Below are 23,225 nucleotides of genomic sequence, written 5' to 3'. Positions count from 1 at the left end.
ATATAATACAAATACCACCTAGAGTTTATATATGTGTAATATATGCTTGTATATAAACTCTAGGTGGTATTGTTATATATGTATGTATATAAACTCTAGGTGGTATTGATATTTATATATTATGGATGCTTTGCCTGCATGTGTGTCTGTATGCCACTTGAATGAATGCCTTGTGCTCTTGGAGGCCAGAAGAGGTAGTTGAATCCCCTGCAACTGGAGTTACACATGGTTATCAGCTGTCATGCGGGTGCTGAGAATTGAACCCTGGCCCTTGAGAAGAGCAGCCAGTGCTTTTAATTGCTCCCCTCTAGAAGAGATTACCCTCACTGTTTGGCAGTATTGTATTTTGCTTTATGTGTATGAATGTTTTGCTTGCACGCATATAGGGATCTGACACACGCCTGTTGGATCCCTGGTGTCAGCCTGATTACTAATGGTTGAGTCACTATGTGGGGGCTGGGTGTGAAACCTGGGTCTTTGTCAAGTGCTCCTAATCGCTAAGCCATCTCTCCAGACTCCTCATCCTTAGTTCTTCCGAGGTGGAACTTTAGCTTTTTTGTTTGTTTTTTGAGACAGGGTTTCTCTGTAGCTTTGGAGCCTGTCCTTGTAGACTGGGCTGGCCTCGAACTCACAGAGATTTGCCTGCCTCTCCCTCCCGAGTGCTGGGAGTAAAGGCGTGCACCACCACCTCCCGACTGGAACTTCAGCTTTTGAGACAGGGTCTCAAGTATCCCAGCCTGGTGTGAAACTTATAACAGAGCAGAGGATAGACTTGATCCTTCTGCCTCCACCTTCGAAGTACTGGGATTGCAGGTGTATATCACCACACCCAACCTGTCTTTGGTGTGTGTCTGTGTGTGTGTGTGTGTGTGTGTGTGTGTGTGTGCTTGCACTGAGACTTAGTCTCTCACACTGAGACTGACCTTGAGTTTCCGACCCTCTGCCTCCAGCTCTGGAGTGTTGGAATTACAGGCTTGTACCACCACAGCGGGCTTTATCTTCCCTTCTTTGACAGATTCCGAAAGGACCTTGGTTCAGGGGTTAAGATGTTTGCCAGTGTGCAGTCGTCCTAATCAGGGACTGCCTGAGTCTAGAGCCTAGAGCCTGGGCATTTCTTAGGTTGAACCATCTTCCTTTTCAGGAAGGCACTTCTAAAAAAAAACAAAACAAAAAAAAAAAAAAAACTCCAGCAGCCTGCTTTGGAAACGTCTGTGCAGAGGACTTTGGTTTATGAGTAGGCGGGGAGCTATGACTCTGCTTTGTGTACAGTCGTTGCCATTCTGAGGAGAGAGAGCCAGGGCAGAGGCAGCAGACAGGCAGAACCCCAGAAGAGGTTTGCAAAGGTGTGGTGCCTGCGAACTCCCACGTTCTAGTCCACGCTGAGCAGATGGTACTTCCTATGCCCGCCATCCCCTGTGTTTACTAGCCCCCCTCTTTCAGGAATCTTCCTGTTCTCTTTAAGGGACACTGCTACTACGTCTTCTTCGCTGCCAGCCTTGGGCAGGAGGCTGAAAAGAGAGCTCCGTGTCCTCATAAACCTCCTCAGGAAGGAGGGGGAGCAGCGCTCTGGGCTCCAGGTTTGGGGCCTCCGCTCCTGCTTTCTCTGGAGTCAAGCTCTAAGCCCCTGGCCCAGAGTAGGGCAGGACAAAGTAGAGATGCTGAGGCTTTCAGAGAGGAGCTAGACTTTGTCTTGATGGGATGGATGGAGACAGTAAGGCATTGTGGGTAGACTGGGGCCGGAGACCTTCAGGAGACGGGAAGCTGCCAGAGTGGTGGTGGGCACGTTGACGCATCCACCGCAGAGTGAGCTTTGCTTCTTGCTCTCCACAGTCCTAAGGGTTTGGAGGCCACAGAGCCCGAGTCTCATGTGTATCCCCTCTACCCTTCAGCCCTGTACCTCACAGAGAGTAAATGGTTCCAAAGTGCTTGGCTTAAGGCTTGGTTGACAGAGGGCAACTTCCTGCCCTGGTGGAGGGTGAGGAGGGCATGTCTGTGGTGAGAAGCTGGAAGCAGGATCAGGAAAGAGAGATGCTAGGGAGTCTCCTGGGGCAATGCAGGGCGGGCAGCACATGGGGTCTTTGGGCTGATAGGGACATACAATAGTCTCCCAAAGCAGGACACTAACCCTCTCTATGACCTTCCAGTATTTGTCTGGAGGGGTAGCCAGGCCTCTCTGCTCCCTGGCCTGCCCAGCAGGCTGATGCCTTGGTTTGGCGGCCGTGTTGACAAAAGTGGCTCACCCTGGGCATGGGCTGGAGAAAGAGCTGACAGGCAGTTAGCTTCGATGATTCAGGAAGTGCCACAGAGACGTTCATTCAGGTCACTGACCTTGATCTCCACAGAGATGTCAATAGCACCAGCTCAGGCTCGTCCACAGATTCCAAAACTTGAGGAGATCGAATGATGTCACAGGTGTGGGGCTCAGCAGGCATAAGCCGTGGTGCAATGAGTTTCTGCAGTGAACGCGATCATCCCTGGCCTGTTGGACTCTCTAACCCAGCACGCCTCCCCTCGCTTCACACTGGGCATCTCCTGCTGGACACACTATCATCTCCGGCTCTTGCATCCTCCAGAATGTTGCATGGTTGCTCCTGAGGGACACCTGGCTGTCCCCATCTCCTTTGTTAGGGCATTCAGGAGAATGAATTTTTTTCTTAGCAGAGAATTCTTTACTAAAAGATACGTGCAAACAAAGACAATTAGTCACCCTGTCTCTCCCTCCACCCTTCAGGTTATCAACTGCTCAGGACTGGTCCTTATACTCTGAGGACCAGAGTACATTCCAGGCCTAGGAGCCGGAACAATCTTTCATGTGACAGGAATGTCTACATTAGGAGCGGGCAGAGGTGGAAGGTCATGCAGGAAAGGAATGTGCTTAGAGTTACCATCTCTTTCCACCTGGAGCGTGGCCCATTTAGTAGCCGGGCCTAATACAACCCGCCCTTGCCTGTCCTCTTCTTCAACATTTCCCCACCGGTGACCTCTAAGGACCCAGCCCCCCCAAAGCAGAGCCATTCCTAAGGACAGGCATGGGAGCTTGGGACAGCCTGCTAGGATCTGCAAGCAGATAAAGGACGAGGTCTGCTTCCAGAGGTCCCAATGCTGGTATGGAGAGAAGGCACAGTCTGGGGCCTGGAAAGGGAGCAGATACAGAGGATCTCCCAGTAGGGGCGGTGGTGCAGAAGCTGGGCTTTGATCTGTTGGGCAGGAGACAGAAAAGGAGGTCCCAAAAGGACCCTCAGGATGGCCCTAGTATTTTACAAATGCTTTAAATAATTGCAATGTGCTCCTGCCCCTGACAGGGCGAGGCAGCCTTGGACACTCATTAAAGGACACTGAGTGGCTGACTAGCGTGAAGGTATCTGGCCCAAGAAGAAAACTGTTTGAACCTTACTCTGGGCCACACAGTTTTCCTAATATGGATGTTGCTAGGTATTTAAATGTTATCATCATATGACTCACTGAGGGGGATAGCCATCTCATTTTATAGAAGTGGAAAGATAAGGGACCGGAATCCGCCATCCCATCTGCCTCTTCCTAGACCAAGACCGAGGAGTAGGGCAAAGGCCCTAGTACTAGACCTGATCAACCAGCCATCCACGGGACAGCCTCTCGGGAGTGGAGAGGAGGGCCTGAGCATCCCTGCCTCCGTGGTGGACTTCTTAGGCTTTTTCTCCTGGAGAGATCTCCCTGTTTCCCCCCAGAGAGAAGCTTGGACTTACAACCATCTTCAGCTGTGTTTTTCCAGATGCCACCTATAAGGGTCACATGAACCTGAAGGTGTGGCTGCTGCTTGAGTTGGCAGGTGGCCTGGGAAGGTGGGGAGCTACCACAGAGGAATGATCCAAGCCCAAGCAAGGTCACCCCACCCAAGCCTAGCAGGAGAAAGCGAGAGCAGAGAGAGAAGTCTCCATCAATCTAGCTTTGGTGGGGCGGCTGTGGAAAGCGGCAAGGAGGCCCGCCTAGGACGGCAAGTCCACTGCCCTGGCTGCTTGTTTTGTCTGTGGCGGACCAGGCGCGACAGCCCAAGATGCAACACCTCTCTGGGCCTGTTTCCTCCTCAGTAAAATAAAGCTTCTACCACGGAGTAATCATCTAGCCTGATGAAGCTGGAAAGTGAGGTTGAGAGATGGTAGCAAGAAAGGGGGCCCCTCCCCCAACCATAGCTAAGCTTTTGGAATGCTTCTGCCTCCTAGTGGTGACTCAGTAAAAGATCTGTGTTTGGGGATACTGGCCTGGAAATCCTCCTGCCTCCAAGGCCAACTTCCTGTGCCCTCCACCCGGGATTCTTTGCCACTCAACTGCCCTCTTCAGTTTGTGTGTGTTCTGAGTGGCCAGAAAGGCAGTCACAGCCTGTGCACAGGGCACCCACAGTGACATAAAGTGTAGGGCAGGCTCTTTCCATCCTCCTCCTGCAGCAATGAGGTTCTGCTGCCTGGGGGCCCTGCACCCGGCCCTGGAGAATCTCAGGGCATCCAGCATACCACTCTCTGCTCTCAGCCTCTGTCCCGTGTGAGAGCAGACAGGCAGACGGTGGGCTGTGGAGAAACTGGTAAAAGAAGGTGGGGGCTGCTCAAGAGCGTGGCAAACTGTGTGACTCTCGGAAACACGGTCAGCAACTGTGGGTTCGGTCTTGACTGCAGGTTTGTTCAGGGTACATGGTCTTTCCGCCTGACGGCTGGGAAAATTTGGCTTCTACATTCAGGATATCTTCCTGCAGTCTTTGGAGAGGGTTGGGTCACCCTCTCTTCAAGGTGGCCAGGTTTCTACCTATACCTTCTGACCCTGGTCAGGACTGGGAGCTGAGATGGACAAAGACCTCGCCTTATCTCTGCAGTCTGTCCACATCCCTCCTCCCTACACCTGGTCAGGGGACTAAAATTCTAAAGAGAGTGGACAGCGTTAGGTCTCTTTCCTTCTCGCACTGGGCTCTGTGGACTTTCTCGCTGAAGGAAGCATGGCGGGGGCTCGCGACTTCCGACTTCCAGAGATGGGTGGGGTAAGGCTGAGCTCAGCTGGATTTGTGGGGCAGGGCACAGAGAAGGTGGGAGAAATGTGTGCCTGCGAGCACATGCATGCAAGTGTGCGTGTGCATGCGAGTGTGCGTGTGTGTGTGCATGTGTGTGTGTGTGTAGACCAAAGGGGGAGGGAGACAGAGAGGATCTAGGAGCTCAGTGCGTCACCGTTGCTGGGAAAGGACACAGTCTGACTCAGTGGGAACATCCGGCAGGAAGGGAGGAGGGTACACAGTAGCATTTGCAAGCAGGACGGGAACTGGGAGCTGTGCTGCGGAGATGGGGTGTGGGGCCAGGGGGGAAAGCCTGGACAGCAAAGGGGCTGAGGATGGTGGCAAGAAAACACAGAGACAGGAGGCAATGGTGAGGGAAAATAGCTGAGCTGGTCAGTCAGGGACCTCATTCAAGGCCTATGTCCTCATAAGTACTGAAGCTGACCTAGGCACCCCTGGGCTGAGAGACTGGCCTCGGCTGTGTGAGGACTGCTAGGGAAGGAGCCCGTGTCCTTTCTGGGGATCCGAGGGTCTGGAAAGGTCCTCCCTGGAGTACAAGACAGAGAAGGGTCCTGACTGCTCCTGAGTGGAAATGTTAGGGACCCCAGAGAAAGGCCATCTCAACCTTGGTAAGGGGCTGGTAACCCAGAGAGTTAGGCCTCCAGGAGTGGTTGTGTTTGGAGTGCAGAGAAACCATGTTCAACCTCAGGGACCAGATGACGGGGAGGGGCTTTTGAGGTCTGTGATGGTGTGTGCCGGCTGGGGAAGAGGGTTCTTCACGCTTGGCTAATGACTTAAGCCTCTGCTGATTGGACGGCCAGTAGGAGAGCGGAGGAATGCCTGAGGTGGGGCCCTCAGGGTGTGGAGCCTGCATCCCTTGCCTTTTCTCCTATCGAGAGGGTGAAGGCCTCTGCGGGCCTTCCATTCTGCTGCAGGCAAATACAGGCAGGGGTCTTCCCGGGGCTCAGGACCACAGGTTAAGGTGGGCCCTGGGTGCCCAGGCCTCCTGTGCGGGGACACTGAGGCAGGGCAGGGAGAGGTGTTAGACAAGACCAGCCGGCTGCTTGTGCCCTGGTCCTCGCCCTCTGAGAGTGGAAGGGTGGGGGTGGCGGCTGGCCAGACGTTCCTGGCCGGGAGCCCAGAGCACTCTCTGGTAATCACAACATGATCTCTTGTGCTGAGCAGAGAAGCTGAAGCCGGCAGGGAGAGGCCGACAGGCCCGGCTCTGGTGGCTCCAGCTTCCCTCCAGCTCTGGCTCCCGGGGCTGCTTTGGAATCCTCTCAGTGACTGCTATTTCCATGAACTTGGCTGTGAGTGGCACCTTGTCTTGGGCAGAGGGCTTCTGGGGGATGGGAGGGGGCTGAACTACTAAGCAGCCACAGTCTGGAGACAGCTGGTGACAGCTGGGCCTGGGAGGAAGAAGGCCATGATGAGGCAGGTGGTGGGCTGGGGACGTCACTGGGCGGAACACAGACCCCGCAGCCAGACGGGAGCAGGACCTCAGATCTGGACGCGGAGATGTGGCTTTCCCAGAGCAGCTCCTTGCTGGAGCTGCCATGGACCCGCTTGCTGTCCTGCCCACCAGTCAGCAGCTCCGACCTGGAGGGCTGGCTGGGCCCACTTGAGCAGCTCTCTCCTGCAGACTGCCCACAGACTGTGGGGTCCAGTGCCCAGGAGGCCAGAACCAAGCTGAGACCTGTGTGTGTGTGTGTGTGTGTGTGTGTGTGTGTGTGTGTTTAGATTTGGGAGGCAAAGAGTTCCCCCCACCCCCTCGACCTCCTGAATCCCCTGGCAGCTTCCCAGTCACTGCGGGTTCTGCTGCCAGAGCCATTTTTAACTCCCATTCCAGGCTGTGCTCACAGCAGAACTCCCTGGGGAGCCAGGGGGAGGGGCAGCCTGCTGATGGGAGCAAAGGCCCTGGGTATGGAGCCCTGACCTGAGCCCCCCAGGAGGCAGACTGGCAGATAGGCCTCACTAGGATGGGGCTTGGGGCCAGCCCCTTTACCTTCTGTGTGCCTTAACGTAGGAACATGGCCTGTTCTTTGAGCGGGAAAGTTAGAAGTTAGGTCATTGGTGAGCTTGGGTTCCTTGTCTTCTGCAGGGACCTCACAGAGCTGAGTCCACAATGCGCAGGCACGAGGACAAAGACGCCGAGCTGGACCGCAGGATAGCTGCCCTGCGCAAGAAGAACCAGGCCTTACTGCGCAGGTACCAGGTGAGTGGGTTGTAGCGGCTGAGAGGACTCCCATCCCTGAGTGCCCTCAAAGCCTGTTCATGCAGTAGGTTCTTTCTGAGACATCTAGACCCCGACTCCAGGCCCTGACCCAGGGTCTGGGTGGATCGTTCCTCTCAGAGGCGTGGTCAGAGTCTCGGGCCCTGGTGAGGCCGGTGCTTCTGCCCCCTGGTGCCCCACTGGTGTTTCTCTGTGTAGGCCTGTCAGCGGTGTCTGTGTGTCTGTGAGCCTGGGGGGCCGTGGCCTTGCTGATCCCAGGCCCTCCCACAGGAGATCGAGGAAGATCGTCGCCAGGCAGAGCAGGGGGGCATGGCTGTGACCACACCAGGGCTCTTCCAACCTGACAGCCTCACAGTGACCATCAGCCAGGTTCCTGGTGTAAGTTCACCCTGGAGAGTGGCAGAGTTAAGGCATGATTCCGTTCCTGGGCTGTTACCACTACCCCACTTTCTCCTGTTTGCCTTTCTGGGTGTCCCCCCAGCAACAGGCCTCCTTAACAACCAAGTCTTGCTACGCTCCCCCAAAGGACGGCAGATGAAAGACCACCAACAGAGGCTTTCTACAGCCTTTTCCAGCCCCATGACTTTGTACAAAAGCCAGAAAGCACAGTCATCACCCTACCCCAGCCCCTGAGGCTAAAACCTCACTGGAAGCAGAGGACAGAAAAATCTAGGCTAAAAGCAAAAGAATCCGTGCCTTAGAGATAAGGCTGTATTGTCTGTGCGCTCTGGGTTTCTGGAGATGACAAGTCCTCATGGCATCTTGGGTGCCTGGGTTGGCCCTTAGCTTTGGATAGCTAATGCCATTGGCACGTGGACTCCTGAAAGGTCAAGTTTCTCCACGGGCATTCCAGAGAGGGCCAGGGCTAGAACCCAAACCTTGGAACCCCTTGCCCAGCACCTAGCACCCAGAACCTGGCCCTGCCTAGGACTGCCCACGTGACCTGAGGACACAGGTGTCTCACTCTGCAGGAGAAGAGGGTGGTCAGCAGGAACTGGGCCAGGGTGCCCCCTGGAAGGATTGATGCGCTGACAGATGACAATGCTGCCGCCTTGACGGGCACTTTCTGCATGGGGGACCGGGTGGAACTAGCTGTCACCATGGAAAACAAAGCCAGGGTGAGCGTTGGCGCTTCCAGACCCCGGGTGGGCAGTCTCCTCCCCTTTGGCTCAGACTTGACATCCATCTACACCCTCGACAGGCCAAACGAATCGTGAGTGAAAAACCCACCACCCAAGCAAGGACCCCAAGGGCGAAGGGGACATCTGGAGGAGTCCGGGGCCAGAGCTCTCCCCTGCAGATGGGTTTCAGCCCAGATTCAGCAGGGAAGGTACATTTTCAAGAAGGGATAGGAGACACAAATTGGCAATCCCTGTTGGGAGGAGGCAGAGAAACAAAGTCAGATATGTCCCTTGCCTAAGGGGAGCCTGGCCTAGGCACCACCTTCGAGAATTCTCACCCTCTTCCCCTTCTCTGACTTAAATTCACTTTGGGTGCACCTTGCCGTGAGAAATGGTTTAAGCCAGAGCTGTGATTCGGCCATGAAAAGACCCATACCTCAACATTATCCTAAGTGTCAGTGGGATGTGTAGGCGACTGGCTATGTGCCAGCTGTGACCTCTAGGTGGCAGCAACCCCTTGTAATTGCTCTTGCTCTTGCTCACAGCCTCTGGGTGCCCCTCCTATCTAGGGGCCAGTCTACCCACACCAACAACTAAGAAAGGAGACACCGCCTTTTACAGATAAGGAAGTGATGCATACAGAGGTTAAGTTACTGGTCCCAAACAGACAGCTAACGAGCGTTCAGATGCAAACAGCCCATAGCAAGTACAGCATGCTAGAGACAAGGCAAACCTAATCACATACTGGGACGTGGACACCCTGAGAGAGGAAGGGCTTAGCGGACTCTCTGGAGCTCCACTTGAATCATCTCCTTTCTTCGCCCCCACAAGCCTACGTGTCTTTCCTTTGCAGGGCGGTCTGGAGCCCCGGAGTCCAGGCGTGTCCCCAGGCCCACCTCCCCAACAGCCTGTGGGACTCCCCCCAGAGGCCAACTGGGACTACAAGCACTGGAAGCAGGAGCGAGAGCAGATTGACCTGGCCCGTCTTACCAGGCACAAAAATGCACAGGGTGACTGGAGCCGCCCGTGGGACCTGGATAAAGCCAAGTCCATGTGGGTGGTATGGCTGAGTAGCTTGCTGAGACATTGTGATTGAGGGACCGGGTAGGGTTAACTGTGGGTGCCTCTTGGAGGGAGAGGACCTGCATTGGACTCCTAGTCAGACCCTGGGCTCAGGGTTCTGTGTGCCCCCTCTCTTGGGTCCACCACCCTTGTGCCCTGAGGTTAGGGGAGGCAGTGTCAGGGTGGAGGCTGATGCAGCCTCTGTTCACATTGGCCCCGGTGGACGGACCTAATGCCCTCCTCTGTCTAACTCAGGCCACAGAACTGCAGCAAGCCTAGAGATAAGGACTGGACCCCGGGCAGAAAGGGTGAGCCAATACCCACCGTGTGTCCTGTGCCTTGTTTGTTTGTCTTTTGGGACATTCTCAGCCCAGGCTGGCCCAGAACTCATGACCCTCCTGTCTCATCTAGGATCCCACTCTCCTCTCTTTTCTGTCTCATCAAAGATGAAAGGAAACACAGAAAAATATCTTCCTTTCCTTCCTTCCTCTCCCGTATTGTTCCATCTCTCTTGAGTCCTTTGAGCCACACCTCAGTTTGGATTCTGTGGGAGCTGACCTGGGTCTTTCCAGACGCTGGTCCTTGTGGGGTAAAAGTGTGAGTGGAGCTGGGCGGTGGTGGTGCACACCTTTAAGTCCAGCACTTGGGAGGCAGAGGCAGGCAGAGCTCAGTGAGTTCGAAGTAAGCCTGGTCTACCAAGCGAGTTCCAGGACAATCAGACTGTTACACAGGGAAACCCTATCTCAAAAAACAGACAAACAAACAACAACAACAACAACAAAAACCCAAACCCCAATATGTCCAAGTGGTCCTCCCTGGCCTGCTGTGGAAACTGTCCTGCGGACTTCTGGTGTCTTCCTGCCTCGTATGTAGAACCTGGGGGCTAACGAGCTGGCCATGTCTCATAGCTGGGGAGTGGAAAAACAACCCAGGACTACAGGCCTGGCCAGGCTTTTCCGGGGAGGCGGCTCAGACTTTGGAGGAAATAGAACTCCTAACAGGATTACTACTGGTAGCGTCTTGGTACTAGGGAACTGCTGTCTCTGTTTGACCCTTTGACATCCCATCCCCATTTCCTTTGTCTCTCTTAGGTCCTAGGACCCCTCAGAAGCTACAGCCCCCACCACCATCCATGGATGGAAAGCGTGAGTTGGGAGAAGAAAAGGAGCAGGATTGCTTTCGCTGGTGAAGGCAGTGGCTACAGCCCTCTGTCCTTAATGTCTTGCAGGTCAGGATGAACAATCTGGAAGACCCTCGGTGACACCCACCATAGGCAGCAAAGCCCAGGGGAAGGAGAGGCTGACTGGCAGAGCCCGAAGGTAACAAGCTAAGAAGCAGCAGGGGACAAAAATCAAGGCAGGCATTTAGGTGTCCTCATTTCCTGGACTGGCCCAGGTCCCTCCGCTTCATCCCCAGGGCCCCTGCTTCCTGGCTTCTTGCTGCCTGTTACAGGTTAATGAGATACCGAGAAAGGCCACCATCATAGGTGGTGTTGGTGAGAGCCTGGTGCCCAGAGACTGTGGTAATTACAACATCTTGCTTCCTCTGAGATGTGAGGTGCGCCTTTCCCAGGCGGAGCACGCAGGGACATGCCTGGAGTCCCTATGGATCTCATGGTGCAACAGGCTTGATCATAAACAGCAGCTGGGGACCCAGGATGGATGCTCAGAGGAAATGGCTAGGTTTGAGAACCAAGATCAGGCTGGGGAGGAAGCATCTTGGAGCCTCATTGTGGTTCTGGCCCTACTCTGAAACCTCTGGGCTTTAGCTTTTCTTTGGGGTTATGAAGGGGGTTACTTGAAGCAAGATAGAGCCCGGCCCAGGACCCGCCTGGCAAGGGCCCGCCTGGCCCAGGACCTGCCTGGCACAGAAACTGCCACTTGCTGTGTTTCTACAGGTGTGGCCTGAAAGAAGACGAGAAGCTGCAGAGCCAGGAGGTGGGTACTTAGGCATAGGATAGGGCAGTGTGGGGATGGGAGCCCCAAATTTACTAGTCAGCTGGGCTCTTCTTTTGCTTCAGGGAAGTCAGAGCACCACGAAGACTCCCAGTACAGAGGAAGAGCATGAACAAAAGCAGAATGAAATGGAACCAGGCAGACAGGAGACCATCCCTGCCATCAGTCCAGTTCTGGCCTCCCCAGAGGGGCTAAAAGAGGAGTCAGGAACCTCTACTACAGTCAGTGTGGCCCTAGACACCCCACAAAATTCTGATTTGGCTCCTCTTGACCTCTCTCTAGGAGGAGCTAGCAGCCCCAAGCCTGAAAAAAGTACATGTGGACTCAGTACAAGGTGTGGGATTCCAGAAAGTCCAGTACCACGGCCAACTGGTTCTGAGCAGCAGACCTTGGCAAGGCATGACCACCAGTCTGAGTTGGCAGGCTGCATTTATACTGAGCCACTGAAAGAAGCAGAGGCCTCAGGGTCCAAAGAGGACCAGGCAGGTAAAGCTGGGGCCCAGCAGAACCTGGCACTGAGAAGCAGGCCCCCCCAGAGGAACTGGCCAAAGGGCAAGAGGCACAAGTAGAAGAACCGGGGCAGGAGGCCCTGGCCCTGCAGGAAGCTGCTGAGCAAAGCTCATGGGAGTTGGGGAGCCAGGCTGTGGAGGAGAGAGCTCAATCAAGAACCTTCTGCAGGACAGGGGTCTGGCTGCTTGTGGCTTGTACCTTTGTGGTCGAGCAGTGTGGCAAAATTCCGCAGGGGCACCGCGTGAGGGCCTCCTCTGCACATCTCTCTACGCAAGTGGGCTTTTACATATGGGCAAGGACCCTGGCACATTTGCCACACTGGGCTCTCTTGTCCAAGGATGGTATCCCTGGCCTGGGCCTACTGCTACCTAGGATAGGGCCCTTCCCACAAAGCAAGAGTTGGTAGTACCCCAGAATGTGGGTCTCCTGGCTCCTTGTCATTCCATATTGCCAGGTCACCCCGCCCAGTCAGAGCTTTCGGGTTCTTCAGCTTTAGGTAGTCTCAGTGCTGGTGTGGCCAGCCCAGCCCCTTTCTGATACCCATGCCTTGCATCCAGGTGACTCACAGTCCTGGCCTTCCAAGATGGCCAAACTGGGATTTCAACAATTGCCCAAGGCCCATAGAAAGTGGGTTGGGGCTCATGGCTGTCAGGAACAAGGTTGGAGTGGAAGGCTTCTTGAAGGAAGGGAGGCATCGGAGGGCCTCTTCTTTGATCTGGGCTAGGCTTCTCTTGTCCGTGGCCACAGGTGAATGGAAGAGTTCACTGGCAGGTACTGAGTCTGCCTCTTCTATATCCAGATCAGACATCGTGGGCGCCCTGAATGGACCCTGCAGACAGGGCCATTTCCTGACCTTCCTTCCTTCCTTCCTTCCTTCCTTCCTTCCTTCCTTCCACATTTCCCCTCACCAGGGCCGTGCAGAAGCCAGAACATAGGCGGAGACAGAGGAACAGCAACCTCAGCTCAGTACGACACCGGGATGTGTTGTTCTCGCTCAGTCTCCATCCAGGCCCCTCCCACGGGGCCCACGTCTGGTGAATTATCCAGACTCTGCACAAGCTGTGGCTTCCTTTCAATACAACAAACATTTCCTGAGCATCTTCTCCCAGTGATCCAGTCAGTGGGAGGGCGACTCTGCCAGCAGGAGGGAGGGAAGGAGCTCAGTCATCGACAGCTCCAGGCTGAATGGCAAGTGCTGTTCTCCTCTGTAGATGCCTGGCAGCCTTGGGTATGACGAGGGTAGCAGCCTGAGAGAGCCACCCCACCTTTGCTTCCTTCTTTTGATATGGCCTGTGCCCTTGCTCCCAGGCCCTCATCTGGATAGCACCATGCAGCCCCTCCCCTTTCTTCTCTACAGGGTGTGTGTGTGTGTGTGTGTGTATGGTGGGGGTCTCACAACAATCCTCTGAAACTCTAGGGAAAGCCCACACCATCTCCATCTTTACATGTGTGGCCTGAAACCTGGGCTCCAGTCTTGGCCTTCCTTCCTGGCTCTTGGGTCTATTGCCTCTACTCAGGCAGTGTGAATCTTCGAGCAGGTCATGTTGTTTAGAGACTTCTCGCACTCCGGGTGCAGGTTGAACCCAGGGGGTCTGGGGAAGGTCTGGGTGTTTGCTTTTCTAGTAAGTCCCAGGTGAGGGAGGCATGGCTGCTCTTTTTGGCCTGAAGCACCCTTTGAGGAGTTGGGTTCTGGAGTGGAGTGTGTGAAGGATTCAGGTTAGAGCGAAGTCTACACTCTAAGGCCAGTTGCTGGCTATGCTGGAACTAGGGGAGTGCTGGCCCTGCCGAGTAGAAGAGGCTTCCTGGCTTCTGAGGCTCCTGCAGAAGAACCTTTGGGTAGTGGGTAGTGGAGTCTGCTCTACAGTGGATGAAAAGGAAGCTGGCTAGGGAGGGATGTGACCGGATGAAGCGGGCAGGAGGGTCAGCGGAAGTTTGGAGAGGCAGAAAAACATTCTTGTACATGTGAGACATGCCTGGGCCAGAATGAAGGATCCAAATTCAAGTTTTTATCCTGCCTTCCAGTCTCAAGTCTAGGTCTTTGGAGTGTGACACGGGCCCTGGAGCTCATGACTCCTAAGAGATGGGACTGGAACAGAGCAGGGTCAGGCAGAGTTCTTGAATTCAGATACTGCAAAGAAATGATGGTGATCAAGAATTCGAATTCTTGGCTAGGGTGCAGGTTGGGAGAGCTCATTCTCAGCATACGTGAGGCCCTAGTTTCAATCTCTAGGATCCTCAAGACAGACAGACAGACAGAGAGAGAGAGAGAGAGAGAGAGAGAGAGAGAGAGAGAGAGAGGAGAGAAAGAGAGAGAGAGGAGAGAAAGAGAGAGAGAGGAGAGAAAGAGAGAGAGGATTCACAATTTGCCCCCCCCCCCATTGGATGCTGCCAATTGCACAATGTACTTCATTAAACCACACAGAGCAGGACATGTTTGACCGCCGGCTGAGGATGTAAACATCTGGCAGGGTTCTAGCTCAGACCTTACAAAGGGACCTAAGCAGGAGAAAGAGCTGGCAAGGAGGACTGAGGGCATGGGGCTTTTCTTCATGGGCAACAGCCATTAAGTAGATGACTGCAGGAAGCCGTCCTAGGGATTGGAGAAAAGGGAAGCCGGAAGCCAACACAGGGCATCTTCATCACTGAAGCCGCAAGTGCCAGCAATAACACCAAGCTTTCCCTGAGAAAGGGAAGCTTTTCTCCAAGATAAGATAAGATAAGGGTGTCACCTCCCAGCTCTCTGGGTGTGGCCAGCCTGCTCTGCGACAGAGTCAACTCTGAGCAGGAGAAATCCCTGTCAGTCATTCCTCTTGAGGCTGCAAAGAGCTCGTTGAGGTGACTCTTGCTGGTGGCTTTGTTGAAAGCTCTGACCCGGAGCTTTCCCTTAGGAAGCCCTCTTCTCTCCAACAACCAGACAAGACTACTTTTCAAAAGTAGGAGTCTTCATTAAACCCAGCTCTGGGGAACCAGATGCAGGGCTGGAAGGAGCCAACAAGGAAAGTCCCCAGGGGGACCCCGGAGGGAGAGGACACAGATCACATGCAGAAACCTTGAAACTAAGAAGGCAGGAAGGAAACGGAGATGATGCTGTAAGAAAGGTGTGTGCTTTGATCCCAGACCCTGTAGTAGAGCAGAACATACTTTGGAGTCTGAGACTCTAAATATGAACCCTGGACCTCCCATCCACCTTGGTCAACTTGAACCTCTAGGAGCTTCGGTTTCCCCATTTGCACAATGAGGCTTGCAGCAGGACCTCGAAGGGGTTGCTGAGAAAGCTGGCCTGTGCAAACTATGCCTGCACTCAGTAGACTGCGGGAAGAGGAGCTGGCACACAGAATGTTAATAAACAAGGTGGACCTTGGATACAATGTCGATGTCTGCTTGTGTTCTGCCGTATTTTTTTTTTTTACTTTCCTTTTACTGGGGATCAGTGCTCTCTCGGAGAGGATGGCATTTTCCTTTCCTTTCATTATTTTCCTCCAGAAGCCCACCCGCTAGGGAGCTTCCTCTGAGTCTCCCAGAAGCAAGTTCTGCCACCCAAAGGAGCAAATGACTGGTCTTCTTATGGTCAACCTCAGCTATTTAAAACAACATACAAGTTAGGAAGATCTGACCACTAGTTAACTCCAGCCCCGGTCCCACCCTCAGGAATGAGAATTATAGGAAAAGATGACACTGGGCCTTAAAAACACCAAGAAATGGCAAACTTTTTCATATGGACTGTCTTTTCTGGGAGTGGGGGTTGCCAAGAGAAGAGAGGAAAACAAAGGCACGGCCATTTCGCACTGTCATGTATCGGTGTCCCCCAGCATCTCCTTCTGAGTCGGAGTTCTCTAGGCTACAGAGGAAGGACAGATATGGTGACCGCAGCTTCCCCACACAGGCAAAAATTGAGGGCTGGGAACGGTGAAGAGGAGAGCCAGCAGAGTCCAGACTGCGGCTGCTTTCTCTCAAGTCTGCTGTGCCTACGTCACAGCTCTCATTAACATCCACTTGACGCCAGGGAGGTGAAAAAGCGCAGACCTGGCACCAGAAAGAACAAGCGTGGCACCCACTGCTCCTTTTAAGGACTGGCTGGAGCAGCAGCCAGCCCCGGGGCAGGAGGTGAGGGAGGTGAGCAAGAACACCAGCACCTTGGAGGCTGAGGGAGGAGACTACAGCCTACCTCCATCTTAACAAGCTCTCCAGGGCAAACTGTCAAAAATAATGGACGGCATAAGCTTTTTCCTTCTTACAAACTCTGGGGACATAGTGTTTCCTCTCCCTCAAGCAGGGCAGCTGGCTCCAATGAAGCAAAAGAGTCAAAAATCACACTGATGACCAGCTAGCCCAACAGGAAGGTCCCCACGTCACCGAATCAGAGGGAAAGGCTGGGCCAGCGGGGGCTCTCCAACTCCAGTGTGCACTGGAATCACCTGGAAAGCTGGGTTGGCTTTTCTTGTTTTTGAGTCTTGTTTTTTGCTTTATTTATTTACTTATTTTTGGTTTTTCACAATAGTGTTTCTCTGTAGCCCGGGCCCTCTTGGGACTCACTCTGAAGATAGGGCTGACTTCAAACTCGGGTATCTGCCTGCCTCTGCTGGGATTAAAGGCATGCACCTGGCTGGAAAGCTGGTTTTTAAACAAAAGTCCTGCCTCTGCTTCCTGAGACAGTCGCTCAGCTGATCTGGAATGTGGCTTACAGTGCCATAGCTCTCCCAGTTTCTCAGGAGATGCTGATCTCTTGGTCTGGGGTGTCATCTTTGCTGGCCTCCCCTTCACATTTCCTTCTGTTTTTTTTCTACTGCAGGAATGGATATGCCCTTGAAAATATATTACCTCCTGTGTTATGTACCATCCGTTTATTCCCAAGGCCTTAAAGCCCTTTCACACCCGCTGCCTCATTTGCTCTTAGGATATCCCATTTGGTTGGCAGAAGAGGCCAAGGCCTTTCCAATGCTACCGATGAGCTGTGAGGTTTCTTAACTTCCTGTTCAGGGGTCACTTCTGAGAACACACTGCCTCCCACCAGGGTTCTGGTCACGCCATGAGCTCACTAGACCTCACAGATGGGCTCCTGTAACTTTTTAAATATATATAATTTATGTTGTATGCGTATGGTTGTTCTGCCTGTGTGCATGTCTGTGCACTACGTTCGTGACTGGTGCCTGTGGGGGCCATAAGAGGGCGGGGGACCCCAGGAAATGGAGTGACTGACAGTTGTCAGCCACCACGTGGGTGTTGTGAGTGGAACCTGGGACCTCTGGAAGAGCTGCAAGCCCTCTAAACTGCTGAGCCATCTCTCCAGCCCTGCTTCTGTAACCTGACACATCCCAGCAGGTACCTAAGGGACAGGTGGCTTCTGGGACACAGGGGACAATTGTATCTAATGACTGAACACTGAGGGAGTAGAAGAAAAAGAAGGTATATTTAAAAAGAAATCATTTCTGAGGAATACAGTTGCTTTTTTTTTGACAAGTTTGTTTTGAGAGTTTTGAAGTTCACTTGGCATACTCTGGGCACTTGATAAATACTAAATTAATGGTAATGGTTTGTGGAAAATATTCCTGAGGATATTAAGCAGAATCTTGCTGCCGGAATAAAAACTAATGAGAGAAATTAGGAAAATGGAGCTGTTTAGGCAATAGAGCATGACGGCCATGGGCAAGAAGTGTGTGCTAATCTTCTGGTTCCTTTCTTGTAGCTTAATAAATGCTTTCGAAACTGAACAGGACCACAAGAACTAGCTCAGCGAGGGCGCTTATGACTGACCAGGTGACGCCTGTGTGAGAAGGACCACTGGGGGCTGGGTTGGTGGCGACGATGGACATCCTAATAGCATTGGGTGTGTGGCAAAGGCAGGCTTTGTTTGTTTATTTATTTTTTTGACCAGCTGTTGGAGGGAACAAAAATCGTAACACAGGCTCTCTGCAGCAGAAAACCACAGGCTATGTCTGTGAGGGAAACAGATGTGACCAAAAAACTGTCAACAGTGCAGCTATTTTTGTAGCTCTACATTAAGGCTGGGACAGAGAGGACAGTGAATGGGTCACAAAGCCCGTGCTGCAGCCATATGGATGACAGCATGGACTTCTGGTTCCTGGACCAAGCCTATCAACACGGACGGAAGGAACCGTTCAACCAGGTAAGGGCAGCTATAGCTTGAAAGAGACTAAGGCTGTGGTGCAGGTTCCGTAAGTGGACCATGACAGGAGCACCATGACGACGTGCCGTTACCTCCATCACGGTGACCGCCCAGGTGATCCACACTCTCTGAGGACTTGGTGCTCTGTGCCAGGCACTGAGTTGGCACTGGCCATGAGAAATGAGCAAAGCCACTGCAGCCCTTTCCCCTCCCAGAGGGAGGCCAATTAAACGGTACAGCTGTGGCCCTTTGTCACAGAACTGCACTTCCAGAAATACCTCCATTTTCTGCAGACAGGAAGGGAGGACCATTATTACCCTCTAAAGAGCTGCAGTGGCCCTAAAGCCACCAGCCTTCCAGCTCCTCAGAGCAGCAACAGCAGCGTGTAGGAACACGTAGATGCTCTGCCTCCAGCATTTCCAAACAGGATATAAATACTCGACGACACAACACACCAGCTTACAATTCCCCAGGGAAAACCGAGAACCAAGGTAGACAGAAAAGCTTCCCAAACCGTGGTGCCATCCATACCGTGGAGCTCTTAGTGGGGGGGGGGGGGGGGGGGATAACACTGCTTAAGGTTTCAGAGAAACACTTTTCTGTACCCGAGCAGCCATGGAGGAAGGAGAAAGATACAAGCTCATCCAAAGGGCTCCCTGACCCCATACTTTCAAAACTTCATTCTTTTTTTTCAGGCTGCCAGGGAATGAACAGACACGGTAACTTTCAGTATAAGCAGACACCCAGGGATCGTCCCAGTGCAGAGCAGTTAAGAGGGAAAATCTCTAATGCCCTTCACACAGGCCTTCCAGGCTTAAACACATGGACAGTTTTGCTCCTACCCAACATTTGCAAAGAAAGCTGTTTCCGAAGCCTGTTCCCATTCCATCGGGCCCTGTTCTAATCAGCCACCAGGCTCTCCGTGTACCTACTGCTATCTCTGGCCAATGTGGTAAGCTGTGTGCAGGTGTAGAAGCCACATGTCCCCATCTGCGGATGGGAGGGGGTGAGTGGAAAGCCACCGAACTCACTCCTACCTTACCAAGGCCTCGCACAGAAAGCCATTGTGTAGGCTGAAGAGGGAAATAAAGGAAGGGCGGGACTTTTCCCTAGCCTCCCGCAGACTACAAGGTGAAGTAAATGCACAGTGCCTACCCCCTCACAGTTCTAGAGAAGTGCAGGCCACAGGGGGCTCCACCAACACTGGCTTCTCACTCCGGATTTGTACTGGGTACCAATTGTCTCGTAAGGAGCTGAACTCAATTTCATACCATGTATTTCTGCAGCATAACTAATCCCTTAGATTTATGCTTCTCACCCACATCTTTTTTGTTGTTGTTGTTTGCTTTCAGGGGAGGAAAAAAAAAAAAAACCCTGCACCTTTGAAGCAACCTACACCTCTTAGCTGCTTGGCCCTGGGGAGACAGGCTCCACAAGGCAGCTCAGAGGCCTGGGTTTGTCTTTTTCCGTGTCAGCACTTCCTGAGTTAGCAAAAGGCCAACAGTTTAAGGTGAGAACACGACGCCAGCAGGCAACTGTATCTTCACCTCAGACAGCTAAATGTTTGTGATTAAAGCTTAATCCTCACACTTGCTGGTCCTCCTGCTAGGTATCTGCTTAAGAGTACCATGGAGTAGAACTTTCTCTGCCCTCCGGCCTTGTTAGGTTAGCAGAAACTGGCATCCTCTTCTGACCTGACTAAGATGGATCCTGCCATCTTCCTCTAATCTGCTCAACTGCAGGCACCGAGAACAGCAAGGCAATTGCCTTTTCCTTCTGCACCTATTCATCACCACCTACCCAGGGCACCCAAGACCACCTCTACTCCTTCTCCATAAAGTCAGTAAGAGAAAGGACCAACTGACACAGGCTTAGGCAGAGTTCTTAGAATGTATTTTGTTCACCTGAAAAATAAAACTTTTAAAAAATATACAGGACTTTTAAAGTACAGGTATATCTTGAATGGCTGAATTATAAATAATGTCTCTGGTCATGTTCACAGCTAGGGCTGGAGAAAATGTCCCAATTCCAGTGAAGGCTTTGGAGAGTCGGGAGGCCAGCTGGACCACGAGTGGTCTGGCTGGACTCTGATTCATCCCAAAGTGGATTTAAACAGTCCATAAAGCAGGGTCACAAGGGTAGGAGGAATGGACTCCCAGATAGTCTCCCACGAGTCCCGAGGATTCTTGGAATAAGAGATCAATTTACAAATTATTAAAATATAGGACTAAAAATTCACACCATAAATATAAATTACAGGCTATTATTGAAGTTATAAAGTGGCATTTTATGTCCCCCCCCCCAGTCTCTCCTCAAAAATTTAAAAAGTCCCCATGGGCCTCCTAGCGACCGAAGTCCTAGTCAGTTGTGAAGAAATCTCCAAGCCCAGACACCTTGGGGTGTTGGCAGCCTGCTGGGAGGCTGCCAGCTTAGGAGCTACTTTCTTGCCCAGGACAGGACATGGCTTAAATCAAGACTGTTGTCCTGTAAACCTGAATCAGAGCTAACTACTACAAGGTAGGCCAGAAAACTGGATAGACAATTCAGGACCAAGGTGGGCAGGGTTCCTGTTGGTTTCTTTTTTAAGTAGCTCATTTCCCAAAAAGGAAACACTAAGGGGTTAGATCTCTGTCACTACCCACACTCAATTGCCTAAAAGCAAGTGGCAGAGGAAATGGAATCCAAACTGAAGGAGTATAATTCCTGCTGCCCTGGAGCTAGCTATGTGCATGTGTGTGTGTGTGTGTCCCTTCATCTGTCACACCTCTAGAAACCTTGCTGCATTTAAGTGGGAGCTTATCAGGAACGAGAAAGACAAGGTGCCAATTCAATCTTCCCATGGCTGGTCCCCTCACTGGCTATCTTAGCACACTCTCGGGCTTGAGTCCTATAAAGTAACTCAAAACCAGAGCATATCAAAGCTTGGGCTTCGAAACTGATTTTGTCCTAACGGCAAGATGCTGTGTTGTTTCAGGCTCAGAAAATAGAAAATGCAAAAATGAGTAAGACAAGATCTAGGAGGGCAAGAAATTAAATAAGACAAGATCTGGAACCAGATAAGATAACGGAGGAGCCAGAAAAGGAACGAGAGAAAACACTTGCCAATCACTGCACTTACAAAGGCTTGCTCTTCCTAAAGGAATTCTGTGAGGGAAGAGACTGATCTAAACACAGCGCGTACTCCTTCTCCATTGCCCCTGGCATCCATCCAGACACCCGGGGCTGCAACAGGAAACCACTTTGGTGGGAGCCTTAGGATGGGAACGGGAGGGGGATCAATACATTCCCCCACCCTCCCTAAACGGTTTCTACTACTGAGGTTTTTCCACTGTCATGTTAGCAGTCTAAGAACGATTATACTTGTGTAAGAACGTCGGGAACTTAATCTTTCTGAACCGGGCAGGGAACAGGTGAAAGAGTGGGTGATGAAGAAAAAAAAAAGCTGTGTTTGTGCCCTTCTGACTAAGTGCAGTTTGGAGGCCAAGCAAATAGCCCTTGCTGGACCCCACCATTCAGTAGCTACCCAGGGTGAGGGGGAATACATAGAATTCTGTGTGATTATAGCTTCTAGTGCATATGTCAACAACTATATACAGGGATCTATAAATTAAACGCATGTCTGGCCACTGCAACTAGGTTGACGTACCTGAGCTCCGCTACTTTTGGTGTTCTCCTTTTGGAGAGCTTCAGCTTATTAAAAAAGAGCCCCTACACAACTCCCTCCCCTCCCCTGAGTCTTGGGGATGGGGCGCCCCAGTCACCCCCTGCTTTAGGATACACCAGAGCTAGCGGCGCAGAAGGGCTGGGTGCTAGGCTCTTTCTCCCCACCCCCCCACCCCCAGCTCCCCTTATGGCTCTGGGCCCTGGCGCAGCACGGGTGCTGGGAAGATCAAACCCCGAGTCCCCGGCGAATCGTGGTCCCTTGGCTGGTCCGGTTGTGTGTTACCCGCTCCCGGGGCGAGCTGGCGACCGCTGAGGTGTGTGGGGGCGTTCGCTCGCGTAGGGGTCACTCCGGAGGGCTCCGGAGCCGGTCCTGCCGCAAAGTCCAGCCTGTGGGCTTGGGGGCCGAAGATTCCCGACCGCCCCCAACGCGGAGAGGCTCAACGACTCCGGGGCGCCGCGGCCGCTTCCTCTTCGTCCTCGTCCGGCCCCCGCGGCCGCTCGAGCGGCCCGACTAGCGGGTTGTCTGCAGCGGGTTCCGGGGGCGCCGGCCTCTCCGCCTGCAGTGGGGGAGCGTCGCGTGGCGCCTCGCTGTGGGACGACCTGGTGGTGTTGGACCCCGCCGCCGCCCCCGAAGTCCCAGACGGGCCAGTGGCGTTGGAGACGCTGTGGGGCGGGCCGGCGGCTCCCCCCGAGGTCCCGGCGCCCACCGGCTGCCAGATGAGGCTGTAGTAGACGGCCAGTACGATGGCGGCCAGCGACACGGAGAGCACGTAGGCGAACACCGTGGCGAGCCGGACCCACTTCTTGTTGGTCTTGGCCGCCATCTTCGCCTTCTTGTCCCCGGTATAGGTGGCCGGCTTGCCCCGCTCGGCCGGGGCCGCGTCGCGCTCCTTCATGGGGGGGCCCCGGCCTTTGCCCCGGTGCTCCACGGCCCCGGCTGGAGGGGGCCTGACGGCCTGCGAGGACTGGGCAGGGGGCGTCTCGGCGCCCTAGCTTCCCGGCGGCCCCGCGCTCCGCCGCCGCCGCTCCTCACGCCGCCCGCCCGCAGCCCGCCACCGCGTCGCTGCTCCTGCTGCTGCTGCTGCCGCCGCCGCCGGGGCCCGTCACCGCCGCCAGCGCCGCCGCCGCCGCCGGCCCGCCAGCTGCTTCCCGGCCGCCGCCACAGCCACAACCGCCCGACTCCGAGTCCCCATCCGCTGTCGCCGCCTGCTCGGCCGCCGGCCGCCTGGTCTCCAGTGGCCGCGCGTACCGCGCGCTCCGGCTCCTACCCGGCTCCCCCGCGGGGCGCGCCGGTGCAGGGGGCGGGGCCTCGCGCTGCCAGGGGGGCTGCCTCTTAAAAGGGCGATGCCGAGGCCCGGAAGTGCCGCTCGGGGAGGCGGCTGCAGCGGGGCGTCGCGGGACCCGCGGGGACGCCCAGTTAAGAGAGAGTTAAGGAAGGCTGGGCCTTAAAGGGGCGATGGGCGCTTCTTTAAAGGGGGAAACGGCGGCGTTGTGCTGGAGGGAGTGCTGAGCCGGGAGGCGGAGGGTAGGGCCAGCTGGGCGGGGAGCT

General features: G+C 53.8%; 2 protein-coding genes across 3 annotated transcripts; one reads left to right on the top strand and one right to left on the bottom strand.

Moving 5' to 3' along the window:
* Positions 1-5,971: 5,971 nt before the first annotated feature.
* On the top strand, positions 5,972-14,225 carry Ccdc9b (coiled-coil domain containing 9B). Of its 2 annotated transcripts, XR_005976687.1 has the most exons (13): positions 5,972-5,990; positions 6,194-6,318; positions 7,110-7,223; positions 7,512-7,619; positions 8,213-8,359; positions 8,443-8,571; positions 9,216-9,415; positions 9,680-9,732; positions 10,516-10,569; positions 10,653-10,743; positions 11,322-11,361; positions 11,445-12,660; positions 12,801-14,225. XR_005976687.1 is itself a non-coding variant. In XM_041679312.1 (12 exons), exons 2-12 carry the CDS (start codon positions 6,307-6,309, stop codon positions 11,946-11,948), a joined length of 1,452 nt encoding a protein of 483 aa, XP_041535246.1. In that variant the 5' UTR covers positions 5,972-5,990; positions 6,194-6,306; the 3' UTR covers positions 11,949-14,225. The 2 variants fall into 2 exon arrangements, 1 of the variants encoding a protein (XP_041535246.1); XM_041679312.1 differs by having other exon boundaries at positions 11,445-14,225.
* A 4,382-nt stretch (positions 14,226-18,607) lies between these two features.
* Inafm2 (InaF motif containing 2) lies at positions 18,608-22,984 on the bottom strand. The gene has a single exon (XM_041679218.1). It carries the CDS (start codon positions 22,570-22,572, stop codon positions 22,114-22,116), a length of 459 nt encoding a protein of 152 aa, XP_041535152.1. The 5' UTR covers positions 22,573-22,984; the 3' UTR covers positions 18,608-22,113.
* Positions 22,985-23,225: the final 241 nt, after the last annotated feature.

Source organism: Microtus oregoni, unplaced genomic scaffold (assembly GCF_018167655.1).
Source record: "Microtus oregoni isolate MIOR12 unplaced genomic scaffold, Mior012 000031F_ref0000149, whole genome shotgun sequence".
Lineage (NCBI taxonomy): Eukaryota > Metazoa > Chordata > Mammalia > Rodentia > Cricetidae > Microtus > Microtus oregoni.
Note: the sequence above shows the minus strand (reverse complement) of the source record. Positions and strands in the feature narration are given on the sequence as shown.

Coding starts and splice junctions, on each gene's coding strand:
- Ccdc9b (XM_041679312.1), top strand. Junction 8,360..8,442: donor CCATGGAAAACAAAGCCAGG/GTGAGCGTTGGC, acceptor CACCCTCGACAG/GCCAAACGAATCGTGAGTGA. Junction 10,570..10,652: donor ACCATCCATGGATGGAAAGC/GTGAGTTGGGAG, acceptor AATGTCTTGCAG/GTCAGGATGAACAATCTGGA.
- Inafm2 (XM_041679218.1), bottom strand. CDS start 22,572: ATGAAGGAGCGCGACGCGGCCCCGGCCGAGCGGGGCAAGCCGGCCACC.